The sequence below is a fragment of the Sebastes umbrosus genome, chromosome 19 (genome assembly GCF_015220745.1).
Source record: "Sebastes umbrosus isolate fSebUmb1 chromosome 19, fSebUmb1.pri, whole genome shotgun sequence".
Taxonomy (NCBI): Eukaryota; Metazoa; Chordata; class Actinopteri; order Perciformes; family Sebastidae; genus Sebastes; species Sebastes umbrosus.
This window is the reverse complement of record NC_051287.1, coordinates 22,954,492-22,969,092: the sequence shown is the minus strand read 5'-3', so window position 1 is coordinate 22,969,092 and position 14,601 is coordinate 22,954,492. Positions and strand designations below refer to the sequence as shown.

Below are 14,601 nucleotides of genomic sequence, written 5' to 3'. Positions count from 1 at the left end.
AAGGGTGCAAACAAATGACAAGATGCGACAGGCAGGCAAAGTAGGTAACACAAATAACAGCCAGCACTCATAATCTCCAAACGCTTCTGAAATAAAACACGGTGGAGGCAAACAGAAAAGGGATGGGTTTAAATGAAAAAGAAAAAAACATCAGAAAAAGAATAACGGATGTGATGGAGGGGTGGAGAGAAATAACTCCCCAAGACTCAAAGCTAAATCTCCCTCATTAGCATATTGAGCCAATTAAATATTCATTGGGATAAATGTTAGAGGAAGGAAGCCATAAGCCTGACTAAAGTGTAATTTCTTCCCGACCGTTGTTTGTTTTCCTCGCTGATGTGGACGTTAATTGAAACTACAAAAAACACTTACTGTGGTGAGTCTAAGAGGGAACAATTTGCAGCTGTGTTCGTGTTTGTTTTCCTCATTTTATTTCTAAACACCAAATTAAGACTTGCATGTCTACTTCTCAGCCAGCCTGAGAAAAAAACAACAATAATTGCTTAAAGCTTGGGTCAAATAGTCATAATTAAAGGCAAATACTGATGATTTTTAACACAAGAAGCAGAGGTTTTTGCTGTACTTTTACTCTAGATGGCTTGTTTTTTCTGCGGTGATTTGAACCCCAGAATATCGTGTTGTAAACCATGATGTCACTCATATTTTCTACATAACAAAAAGCCATAATTGTAGGGTTCATTGGGGCAGAATAAGGGCTGATGAGTGCAATAACTGACAAGTACAGAAACAGACAATTGGAGAGGTTTTCTCATATGTGCTGTAACCACAATGAGCATACAGGTTTCCTTTCTCCTCTTTAAATAGACACATGCGAAATGATGTAATAGCATACATAAATGATCAAGTGCTGAGGCATTGCATAGCAAACATTTGCAGTGGTTACTGCACTAACCACTAAAACGTGGACTTTTCTTTTTTATGTGAATATGTGGTACACAAAATATGCACATATGCAAAGGCAGAGGAAAAACAGCTGGATAAATTAGAGTTAATAATGAAATTGTGAATGGAAAGAGCTAAGAAAAGCAGTTATGGGGATAAGCTGTGGAGCAGTGGAGGAGAAGCCAAAGAGCAACGCTGAACTCTTGGACCTCACATTCATCTGCTATCACCTGGGACAGTCTGGGAAGAAAGACTAAGGGCTGTGTTCTTCTATATTATGATGTGTGGGATGAAGTGATGTCACCCTTTTTGTGTCGTGTATGGGAAAGGCAGTGCCTGTCGGTGGGTCTGTCAGTCGTTCCGCCACTTTGTTCCAGACTGAAATATCTCGACAACTATTGGATGGATTTCCATGAAATTTTGTACAGACATTCATGTCCACCTCAGCATTAATTGCAATCACGTTGATGATCCCTTAAAGGGATAGTTTGAGTGTCTTCAAGTGGGGTTGTATGAGGTACTTATCCATCGTAGGAGTATTACTTACAGTAGATGCCGGTCAACACGCCCCTAGCATCAAGAAACAGACAGAGCACCGACACCGGAGCAAAGCAATACAGTGCTGTGGACGGGGACGGCAGCAAAACATATTTTAGCCACCTAAAAGAAAGTCTCACCTAAAAAAAATTATATCAGTTTAAGTGTACGCTATATTTAGAACATTTTCCGACGTATCTACACTGTTTTTGTCATCTGAGCCTGCTGACTTTGGAGAGAGCATAGATAAGTTTCACTTTCCTTTCAGTTCTCAATCATAAAGGAGAAGGAAAGGGCTGTCTGATGGAAAGATAAAGCGGTGAAAATATTCTAAATATAGCGCACACTTAAAAGGATAGCAATTGTTTTCCTTTCTTTTAGGTGGCTAAAATAATTTTTCTGCCGTCCACAGCACTGTATTGCTTTGCTCTGGTGCTCCTGTCTGTTTCTCCAAGTTGGGGGCACGCCGACTGTCATCTACTGTAAGTAATACACCTTCTATGGATAAGTACCTCATACAACCCCACTTCAAAACACCCAAACTATCCCTTTAACTTTTAATCTAGTGCCACCATCATGCCCAAATTTCAATTAATCCAATACTTTGGTTTATGACTAAATACCTCCAAACTAAAGACGATATAGCTCTCGTATTCTTGTTTTAGCATCTGTGACAGTATTCAGTGCTCACACCAGCTAGCCAAGCACAGACGCCAGAGCACCAGTTTGGAAACGTACAGTATGTGTGATGAGAACAGGATGTGCTGTGTTTTTGACAGCTCAAACACAGGCTGACAAAAGAAATAGACTTTGGGCTATGTTGTCTTGTGACAGAAAAACAACAAAGCGGGTCTTGATTGCAGTACCGGTGATATCAAAAGTCTCCCAAGATGAAATTCTCCAGTAAGATGCACTAGTTACTCATATTTTGGCCATATAATACACAGCTTTTATGAAAAGATCCACTTGAATTTGATTAAAGATTTACAGTAATGTCAATTACAAAATCCTAAATGTGCAACATCACCCTGCATTTTTTGCACTTACATTGTAATTCTTAAAAAAACCTAAACTCAATTCAGAAATAGAAAGACATGAGATTCATCGAGGCTTAAATAAGGAATGCATGTGTGTCTACGTGTGTGTCCAATGAACACTTCAGTAGTGATTCAAACTGTGTTTTACTCCGGTGACTGGAGGCAACATTGCTGCGCGGTAACCCCAATGTGTTTTCCTATCGAGGTCACCAAAATTCATTCGCACTGAACTAAACTCTTAGATTCATGGTCTAATGGATGAACACACACAAACACAGACAGAAAGAGTGAAAGTTGAAAAGGGAGCTAAGTACACTGTTGACAGAATGTCTTTATACCTGTTATCTCCATGTTTAAACTCACCTTGTCCGGGACCATAAGGGAGCGCACACCAAAGCTCATGCAACCCAGCAGCGCACTCATCCTGTTGATACAGAGAGAGAGAAAGAGACACAGCGAGAATAGATAAGTGGGATGAAAAAATCAATTAATACCCCTAAGTAAAGCTGATGTGTCACCTAACTCACGTCTGACATCTGAAATATGTTTGTTTTTTTTATCCTTCAAAAGTGTTAAATCCCACAGATCTAATTATAAATACAAACAAATCAATGTGATGTTTTTATAGTGTTTTTAGTGTCAGATTTTGCCAAACATAAAATCAAATAATCCCACATTACCACTTTATTAGAAAGAAGCTTTGATCCCTTGGGTGAAATTAGTGTTGTTAGAGGCTTTGTAAAACATAATGAAGATAAACAAAACTATAATAACAAGTTTAAAGCAGTAAAAATGTGATACCTGGGAAATATTGTTCATGAATGTGTCAACATCCTGTTCATGGGATGAATATATTATCAGAGTTATGGTAGTCTGTGAGTGGTGGTGGTAGCGGAGGGGGTGGGGGATGTTTAATTATGCATAGATGAGAAAAACAGTTCTCGACAACCTCCCAGCTGGACAGCTGCTGATTCTGTTTTCAGGGCAAACTTGCTGTCAGCACAAATGAACACCTGAAATGTTTCTTGGCTCCACTCGGTAGAATGAGCCAGTGACCGAGAAAGCTCAGCTGCATTGACAGAATGCCACGAAGACAATGTTGAGTTTATAACAGACCGCTCTGCCAGGACTTCCAGCTAGCGCCTCTTTGAGGCTGTACTTAGACGGAGTGGTGCTTTGTTTACATCAGCATGCTAATGCTTTCAATGGCAATGTTAACATGCTGATGTTAAGCACATACAATCTTGAGCACATTCACCATTGTATATCAGCATGACAGCAAGCTAACATTAGCCCTAAACACAAAGTACAGATGAGGCTGATGGGAATGTCCGTCGTTTTGCAGGTATTTAGTCATAAACCAAAATATTGGATAAATCAAAATTTGACCTAAGAATGGTGCTGGATTAGAAGTTAAAGAGGACCTATTATGTACATTACTACTACTACTACTTGTACCTTACTTGTATTTGGGGTTTCTACTACCCCCCCACCCCACGAAAAGCCCAGTCTGCTCTGATTGGTCAGCTGGCCCACTGTTGTGATTGGTCAACCGAACCAAACTCTTTGGACTCTGCTCAGATCCACTCTAACTAGCTTTGTTTAAGGGCGTGCCAAACTAGCCGCTAGGCAGGTATTATGCATTGTGTTACTTGGTGACATCACCGCGTTACGGAAGAAAAGGCAGTTCAGGAGCAGTGTTTCTGTGGGGGAGAGTAACTCCCTTTGGTGTGGACTTTGGGCTTTGTAACTTTGCAGACCTTTTACATGCACAAAAAACTATATAATACACTAAAGAAAAGGGAAAAAGCATAATATGTCCTCTTTAAGGGATCACCAAAGTGATTACAATTCGTCCTGAGAGGGATATGAATATGTGCACCAGATTTCCATCCAATTGTTACTGAGACATTTCACTCAAAATCACAACCTCATGGTGGTGCTAGGTTACAGGTCAGTAGGATTCATCCTCTGGGCACCATGAATATCTGTACCAAACTCAATGGCAATCTATCCAATAGTTGTTAAAACATTTCACTAAAAGCTAAAAAAAGCATCCTGTATTTCCTGCCTACATGTATGGTCCATTTGTCAACTACATGTACTAGCACAGGGGTTTTCAAGGTCTGAGACTGTGGGCCTCCCCTCAGATAAAGCCTTATAGTTTACTTGTTTAGTTGTTTTCCAATTTCCGGATGCATCATGATTATGTTATTTGATCCCACAGACACTAAATAATTGAGCCAAGGTGGCCTAGTAATGCTGTTTGACATAACTTTAGACTACACTAAATACATAAAACAAGGTATGTCCTGAGGCATTTCTTAGAGTCTGACTGGGAAAGTGGAGAAGACAGTGAAATTCCCCAAAACTACTCTATCTCTTTAACCAAATCACACACATTTAGGCTATTCTGTGATCTTCTTTTGATAACTAATGTAATATGTTTTCACTCCCACTCACTGAGCCGCCCCTGAAACTGGAGCCCCCCTAGGGAGGCTCGATTCACCCTTTGAAAACCTCTGCACTAGCACCTTTCAGTCTCCCTTTTATGTTTTTTCTACATAAAATATGCATAATGGCTTATCCAAATCACTCTTTGTTACAAACAATATTGTGTATAGTTTTTTGTTGGATAAACAATTCTGTGAAGCTGGCAGAAGTCCACATAAGACTTGTTTGGTATAATGGGAATCTTTTGTAGATAAGAATAAGAGATGATTGAGCAGGGGGAAACCGAAAACTGCATTGTGATACCTCGTGTTCATCTAAATTTAGTGCAGCTCCCATCATCAGCCTTACCCCTAAACTCCTAACATAAGCAATACTTATGTGCCTGTTTTGATTAACATTGCTATAGGAATGACCCACGTTCAACTACAGCAGCACCACCTTGGCCAATGTTCTGTGGCGTTTAAGAGGATTTGCTGAAGAGGCACTGCCGCCTACAACTTCTACACAGCAGCACAGCAGAGGGGAGAGTTGAATAAGCACATTTTCATAACATTTCCGATCGCACTAAATTTTAAATTGCTTCCGAGGAACACACGGGGGTAAAGATCACCCCTGCAGAGACCACAGGGTTCAATTGCTGGCTGTGGTGCTTCTACGTTGGCGGTAGGGTTTCTCCTTTTTTTACTTGTACTATGTGTGTACAGCCTAGTGTTTTATAACTTCAGCAACACCAATGGCATTACATTCAAATTTCGTCTATAGAGCGAAATCCAAGCAGCATCTGGTCTCCACCTAAACATTAAATTAGTTTCTTGTAACATACCTGCCAGTTCCATCTCATAGCTGACATGTGGGGTTATTTTAATTGTGATAAGATTTCCTAGAAGTTCAAAGACGCACACATTTTTTTCCTGCTTTTCTTTCCTGCCACTCCCTTTGCTCTCAGAGGTAACAGGTTCAGAGTTTATAAATGAGACAGGGATACACAATTCTCTATTCAACACAGACTCCAAACCAGTCCTTTCATGTGCAACTAAAGCTGCACAATTAATCGAATATTAATCGGGATCACAATTTTGGCTTCCCACACTTAAATGAACATGATCGAATGCGATATTGATGTTTAAAATGCGTCCTCCGCTCATAGAAAACTCTGTTGCATGAACCAAGCGCTTCCTAAACTAACAGCTAGAGATGAACCGTCAATCAGCAGCCAATCAAGGCCAGCTGTTTTTCAGCAGTCTCATATATACAATTTTTTGCCGATCACACACACATGTGCAGCCGCTACATGATGGTTTTACGTCTGCACTCAGCGACACAATCAGTAACGTCACACACATATGTTGTCTGTGTGGAAGTTCTTCAGTGAGTGAAGAAGACATACAGCTTGCAATTTGTCACAACTGTAAGTTTAAAATAAGCCGTGAGGGAACAACCTTAAAACATTTGGAACAACTAACTTAATCAGACTCTTATTATATTGTAATTCATTCCCATGATGCTGCTCAGAGTAACTGCAGTGACAGCTAAACAGCTCAGTTAACAGAGGTTACATTGAGTTACATTATGGTGTGTTCAAGCTGAACTCAGTAAATGAATATTAGGCAATGGTTAATCATAACGCTATCATGATGTGTTGAAATGTAATCTTAGAAATTTTTGGTGAGAAATTTGAATGAATGCAGTTGTTTGAAAGAGATGTTTTAAAGCAATATAATATAGATATTAGAGAGAGAAGTATGACCTTTTCATTTCCGCACACCAGCTCTAAGCAGCTTATATAATTAGAACTACTGATGCCAAGAATTTTTTTAATCAAAAAAATACTTAAATAAAAAAACAATTATTTCTTTACTAATCATTTGAATTGTGTGTTTTATGCAAATTACCACTATAGATGACAATAACAAAGTAAAAGGATAACAGTTTGAGTTTTTGATGGTTGGAATGTAGCACAACGTGGAAGTGAAAGCAGCGCTCTATTTATTTAAATGTAAAATTGCAATACAAATATTTTGTCCCTAAAATCTGTCAATAATTGTGATAAATAATCATAATCTCAATATTAATAATCGTGATTATCATTTTGGCAGTAATCATGCAGCCCTATGTGCAACAATGTGAATGTTTCTTTCAATGCTATGACTGTGCTCTCCTTGGGTGTGTATGAGAGTAGATTTACTCAAAGAGGTTTTGATTTCAAGGTCTTTTCCTCGAGCAGCTCCACAACAAAGCTGTCGATGGAGTTGGTCAGATCACTGCTGAGGTGACAGACTGCTAGTGCTGAACAGATGCTGCCCTGGTTTATAATAGAAGACTACAATACTGTTATTGCTTGACAGAGCATCTGCAGAATCCATGCTTACTGTATGTGTGAAATAGCTCTAAAGTATGTGAACAAAGCCTACTTAATACATCTATATACACCAAAACATTGGCTCTGAGAGATTCTGCAAAAGGGAAATGGGAGCATGTAAGAGTCTACCTCTTTAATCTTGTAGTTAATTTATACATTTTGCCAAAAGAAGGGCATCGTACCCACTGCTTTGAATAAATCAAGTTCTTGGGCAAGCTACTCTTTGAATATTATCAGTATAATAAAGGGACCAAACTAATATTCAAACAAACAGGCATATACTGTATTCTACCAGAAAAATATTGGTTTCCTACTGGCTTTTCCCAATTAATACCAAGGGACATTTGGTGTAAATGAGGCTTAATTGCTTACCAAAGATGAGTAAATCACTCTTAATCTGTGTCCCAGACACTGTACCAAAAGGTCTTTATCTTTATAATCATTCCATGATCTTAACTCACGTAAGCCTGTCCCTGTATACAGAACATCTGTATACACCCTTATATGCTGTATAGGATACCTTTTGTTTATTCAGCTGAAAACAGCATATATCTCCAGTATTCTTAGCACATAGCGATGCTTTTCATCATCTGTCCTCTCAATACAAGACAGCACAAGAAATTTGTGACTCATTCGACCATATGTCCTCCATCCCCGGCAATGACCCTGTTTCTGCTTAAGTCTGGTGAGGCAGGGAGGCGAGAGTAACACATTCGCTCTGCCAGATTCACAAACAGCCATACAAAGAAACGCACACACAGAGCCAGACACACAGAAGCATGCAACAGCATCAATTATAAAATGGTGTTTTACTGCTCTGGTGGGAAACTTTAGCACATTACAGCTTCTTGAAAACAAACATTTTGAATATGAGTTTAAATGGATGAGAAACTTTTCTTCGTTATCTCTATTATCATCTCCCTCAACCAACAACATGATCAACGTTCCCAGCAGGTACCTTGTTGTGGAGTCAGAGTTCCACATTGTGAAGAGCAGTCTCTTATGAAGGTCTCCCTCACTGACAACACTGACAACAAAGGACAGAGAATTAGAATCATTACCAAAGAGTATATTTGTGACTAACTAACACGCAAATCTTTGCAAAAACATTTGTTTTTGGCATCAACAAAACTTGAAATGCCTACAACTGAGAATCACAAACTGTGTGTATGTGTAATGACACATGGATTTATTTATATATTCCTCACATCCAGTTATCGTTCCTGCACATAATCCCGGGTGGAATTGGGGAGGATACATAAAATCTGAGTAAAGCAAAACTGCCTTTCACTAAGGACTCAACGGAGTCCTAAATTAATTATTCATTTTTAACAAATATTGAAATGGTGTGCCACATTTCTGGTAAATTAAATAGTTGTAGAAATGGATTGAATGCTTACAAGTAAAAGGTTTGTAGGAAGATGGGATTCCTGCAGTGAGGAACCATCTGAGTCTTCTGTCTGTCACTAGGATCACTGTCTGGGCACATGCCAATCTGAGGAGGACAACAAAACAAAAGTGCACACAATCTGGTCTCCACCGTTGTGTCACAGTTGTATAAGTCCGTACAGTGGTACATACCTTCACATAAGAGTCACATGGCCCCTGGCACTCCTCTGCCATGCCCCTAGCCTCCAAAACTGTGGACATAAATAGAACTGAATAAATATGACTTTGTAGTTGCATTAATTATGTATACTGTACTGTATATGCACATCTCATTTTCAGGTGCTGGGTCAAACTGTCACCAATAACGAACTAAAACTGGAGCCACAAATGCTCTGCTCCACCGTAAAGAGTGGGTCCAGATACTTGATATCTGAACTCATACAGTGTAGATATGTTATGAGTCCAGAGAGTGTAAAGTATAGAAGCATTTTGGCATATGCACTAGGCATGCTGCTTTGGTTGGGGGAAAAAAAATGGGCTGCCATGTTTAATATAGCTGGTGTCACGATTCAGAAAATGCAGGCAGAGTGAAAGTAAAGTAAAGTTCAATGATTTATTGCCACAATGCAGGTATATATAGGCTTAAAGGCAGGTGTAGGCAGGCAGGTGCAGGTACAGATACAAGTAGGCAGGTAGGCAGGTAGGAAAGTTCAGGTCCAAGTTCAGGTTGAGGTAACATAAGTTCAAAAGCAAAGACACAAGGCCAGAAAAGCATTGCAACTTTGACAATCTGGTTTAAACAGGGCTGATGAGGAAAGTGGGAACAGGTGAGCAGGTGGGCAGTGAAGGTCAGGTGACTGAGACTGGAGGAACAGGGGTTATAGACAGAGAAGCGAGTCCCTCCCTTTCCGATGGACCACCATGAGACCTTATTGTGGAAAAAATATGTACGGTATACGGCAATGGACAAATAATTGTTTGTTCCGTTAGAATTGCGCCATGAATCACAATTTTTGTTCATTTAAAAGATAATTTTGCAAGTCAAGAAACTCGCAGTTTGTGGTAAAACTGTTCAAGTATAAGACTGTAAAATTACGTAATTAGAAAGACTACACACACAAAAGTCTCGTAAGTGACGTCTCTCTCTCTGAAGCTACGATGCCTGTATGTTTCGTACTGGGATGTACTCATACGAGCAACGGGTCTTGCTTGTTCTTTCACTTTTTGTGCATGGGAACAAAGCAGTTGGTGTTGGTGACATATATTGTGCGAGATGAGCGATGTAACTGAGCGGTTTTACACAAAACTAAATGATACTACGACTGTGACTTTCTTGACTTGCAAAATTAGCTTTTGAATTGACAAACTTCATATGTGTGATTCATACCACAATTCAAACGGGATCAAAAAAATATTTGTTTCTCTCCGTTGACTACCATTCATATTTTTTCCAAAATAAGGTCCCATGGGGGACACCGGAATGGGAGGGACTTCGCCTCTCTATTGCAGGGCAGGAAGGAGTGGCTGGATGTGGGAGTGAGGTGACTGGGAGAGGAGGAAAAAGTCAGAGGGCATCAGGTGGACAGGAAGAGAACGGCAGTGGACGGGTTTGAGGACGTAGGAATGTGGCTGGAAGGTGGAACAGAAAGGCAGAATGCGACAGCTTGCCTGATTCACATGAACTCACCCAGAGTTTTGTTTCTAGATTGAGATATGTGGAGGAAGAATAAGAGGATGTGTGACTGCTGAAATAACAAGCTGTGAAAATGATTTGTACGAAAGCCATTAAGTATGCCCAATGTCTGAGAACCCAGAAGGGAAATCACCATACTTTATAGAGTAAACAGCTGCTCAAGTTGTGTGAGTGAGTCAACGTTTGATGCACTTTTTCTATGCCTTCCTCATTGCCAGCAAAGCTACTTTATTGTGGATACTTTATCTTGTGCCAAAGCACAGCATCAAACGAGATGCCATCCTACTAGTGTTTACTTCGGGAAAATGAGAATACATAATATGACAGAGCTTTGCAAGCTACCACATGGGGCTCAAAAACCACATGAACAAAGAGACACAGGGCTATATGAAGTCCAATGTTTTGATCTCAGGATATTTCATGATAAGACCAAAATGTCAACTTAAGACGGATAAAATCACTGATGACCTGAAGACTTCTTCGATAACACCTGAAGACAAATGTAAAATCTCAGAAACTACACGCAACACACATACAAAGCTTCAAGTGACTCCTAGTCTACGATAGAACAGTATTCATGGTGACAAAACATGGATGAATCATAAATTGTTTATTGGCTGTTGGTTTTATATACTATTTTTTATATGACAAAAGAGCATCCACTGTCCCTGGAATAAAAATACCTCCCAGTGTTTATACACTTTTGTTGTTAGAGATGTGTTGATGAAACTCTACAGTGATTTTTTGAGGACAGTTTGTGATGTTGTACTGAGTTGCATAATCAAAAAACAAACAAACATCTAGTTCGGCATCTGATTCACTCAGAGGAATGACAGGCGCACAAAAGACCTGAGAGAGGAGATGGAGAATCACAAACAAAAGTAGGAGCGTGCCTGGCTTTGGTTGCTGGGAAACCAAAATAAACAACCACATTTGTTGAATTGATGTGCCCAGCTCTATCTTCCCACCTACCTATGCCTTTTTCTCATTAATGGTCGGCTGTTGTGATTTGACAGGTGGTCTGATTCAGTATTTTATTTCATAAGTTGCAAATCATATGTGCTATACAGATAAATACATTTTTCAATATTTCAGCAGCCTCAAGCAGACACACACTGTATAATAGTACTTTCATTTAAATGAGCAGTGTCTCTCCACAGCAGTGTCTCCCTGTATGGACGGCGTTTAAAAGGACTTACCACTAACAACAAGTACTTCTTGCTCCTGGATCACTGACAGCTTCAGCTGACCTATTGACATCGAGAGGAGGAAGGTTATGACAGGGGTGACAGGTATCATTGTTGAACCTAATGGTTTACATTAAAGCATGGTTCGACATTTTGGAGAGGATTATCGTAAGTTTAGCACAAAGATTGATTTTTTATGTGCTGGGCTATTTGTCTGGAGTCTCCGCTGGTTGCCTGGCAACGTCACAGTGGCGACACTAGTCCAGATAGTCATTGCACCTGGACAAGAAATAATCCAGCACATAGCGCCTGTAAAACCAGCCAGGCTAGCGGTTTCCCACTGCATCCAGTCATTATGCTAAACTAAGCTAAGCTAACCATCTCCTGGCTGTATAATTTGACAGATATGAGAGTGTATCAATCCATCCAACTCTCAACTAGAAAGCAAATAATCATATTTACCAAAATGTCAAACGATTCCTTTATCACATTTGATAACAGGACATAGTTTTGGCGTTATCATGACTATATTTCATTTCACTTTCAAAAATCAAAACAATAAAATACCCCATGGATCCTTACACGATGTTGAGCTTGACAACATTAGAGAACTGGCGGCAGAGGAAGCATGAGCGAACGGCTTTGAAACCCACATACAAACCAAAAAAGGTCATATAGCCTCTAGGAGCCAGTAGCCTTTGTGTGTGTGTGCGTGTGTGTGTGTGTTCAGCACGTTGTGGTTGCAGTAATCTGTTCACAGTGTAATATTGTGTCATCTCCCATCTGATAACTAAAGAGGCCGATACCATAAATGTAACTATATAGTTTTGGTTTAACTTGTTTTTTAGGTTAAGGTTTGTGTGTGTGTGTGTGTGTGTGTGTGTGTGTGTGTGTGTGTGTGTGCGTGTGTGTGTGTGTGAGTGTGTGTGTGTTCAGCACGTTGTAGTTGCAGTAATCTGTTCACAGTGTAATGATGTGTCATCTCCCATCTGAGGACCAAAGAGGCCGATACCATAAATTTAAAAATATATTTTTGGTTTAACTTGTTTTTTGGGTTAAGGTTTGTGTGCGTGTGTGTGTGTGTGCGTGTGTGCGTGTGTGTGTGTGTGTGTCTTTCTTTGTCCACTGTCTATCACCTGTCACTTTCTCTCTCCCTCACTCACACTTTGTTTGCCGGTTTCTCTCTTTCTTTCCTTTCCTGTAAGTCTTCTCTAACGGCCCTAGGAGACTTGTTAGCCATGTTGACATGGCCACTGCTAACATTGGCTTTGTGCTATTCTAAATTAATCCTGCTCATAAGAGCACAGTCTGAAGCTAAAATGTGGGAGCCTCGTTGTGTGATAACGCTGCTGGCACTTCAGAGCTTGGGTAAAAGGGATGTTTGTCGTTCCCACACTGAACTTGGCATGGTTTTGTGCTGCTGGCCGACGTAGAAGAACAAAGTGAGAACACTGTTTGAAATATCTTCCTGGTACGTCTGAACCTGAAGGTAGTTATGAAGCGGTCTTAAAAATACCAAACATGATCTGTATCAAACTGCAGTTATGAGCCAAACCAAATGGATAATGGTTAAATGCAGGAAACAAAACTGTTTCAGGATAAAGACAATGCAAGTGAAGACAGACTACTGTAATAGAGGTCGACCGATAGTGGATTTTTAAAGGCTGATATAATAACAATAGTTTAGATCTGGAAAAAGCCGATAGCCGAATAATCGGCCGATATCTTCGTTACTTCTGCAGCAGCCCAGTCGGCTACTTTTGCATACACAGTTTATAATAAATCAGTTTTTTGTCACTCCGATTTGAATCATTAGTAAGAGAATATCCTGAAGTGTGATTTGGTGGATTACATCGTTGGAATATGTTCTATTTATTTACAATGGGCGATGAGCTGTTCTGTGGCTCACAGTATGACTGGCCAGGATTGCTTCTGTTGCAAGTCCCATTAAATTGTTAAATGCCACTCTTACAAACCATTAATATCCGTGCATATTCCTGGGGTAAGGAGGATCCTTAAGTGTACGATTTCATTTCATAAATGGATAGTTAAGTGGCTGTATTATTTGGAAGAGGGAACTTTATATTGGTACAGTAAGCAAGTTAAAGTAACAGTGAATGATTTGTTTTCCTCCCTGTCTGCCTGTCTTGTATCTGGGACAAAAAAACGATAATGTTGTGTTATATATTCGAGAGATAACTTTTTTCTCCCCTTCTAGCTTAACTTTGTGTATGGAGCCTCCATGCAAAACGGTGATGTACGTCCCAGCGTGACTGGTGGACAGTTATGCAGCCATCGGCCACTAACAGAGGCCAATTTTGGCGATAACGGTAGTTTGAAAAATGTCCTATCGGCACCGATTAAGAGGAAATAACATACAATTTTAATATTCAGTGCGGTGCATTTTGTGACAAAGATAGATCGGTAAATGCTGATCTGATCATTTGTAATCCATGTAATTAAACACCTTGAGGTGGTAGACAAAGACAAAGTGTCACATAAATCAGTGTTATTTTCACAAACACCAATTCTGTTCATCCGCACCAATAGAATAACAATGCAGTAAAGTAGAGGCTATTCCTTTCACTTTTTTGTATTAATGGCAAAACAATGCAAAACAAGATGCAGAGTGCTCTTTGACTGGAATTCAAGGTCAAATTAAGTCAAATCTTTTCCGGCTTCTTGCCCATCGCTGCTGGGAAATTCATCTTGTTTAAGTGGACACATGCAACCAACCAACACTTTGTTACACTTAAGTGGACATGCTTACATGTACAATGTTGTTTAAATGGGTAAAAGGTACTCATGTTTGCAGTAAACAGGCAGCAGGAGTGGGCGTTTTATTGATCCTATAATGGGATTGTCTGCAGGTGATACCATGGGATATTGAACGTAAAGTCAATAGATTGCTCCAACAGATAAATACATTAGCTTTATCAGCTCGCACAAAGAAAGAAAAACATAATAATCATGGGGTAAATATCAGTCATTTGGGGTGTTAACGACGGACTTTCAAAGAAAGGGGAGGAAGGAGTGAAGAAT

The 14,601-nt window shown here is 39.8% G+C and overlaps 1 protein-coding gene across 4 annotated transcripts in view; it reads right to left on the bottom strand.

The window, feature by feature from the left end:
• Nucleotides 1–14,601, bottom strand: part of rgs3a (regulator of G protein signaling 3a) — a 189,778-nt gene that overhangs the window by 159,295 nt on the left and 15,882 nt on the right. For all 4 annotated transcript variants that reach the window (XM_037751901.1, XM_037751903.1, XM_037751902.1 and 1 more), the window contains 5 exons: nucleotides 11,572–11,622; nucleotides 8,872–8,930; nucleotides 8,691–8,785; nucleotides 8,249–8,317; nucleotides 2,841–2,901 (listed from right to left, as the gene is read on the bottom strand). In XM_037751901.1, the coding sequence (XP_037607829.1) occupies nucleotides 2,841–2,901; nucleotides 8,249–8,317; nucleotides 8,691–8,785; nucleotides 8,872–8,930; nucleotides 11,572–11,622 (335 nt within the window). The remainder of the gene's footprint in view (nucleotides 1–2,840; nucleotides 2,902–8,248; nucleotides 8,318–8,690; nucleotides 8,786–8,871; nucleotides 8,931–11,571; nucleotides 11,623–14,601) is intronic.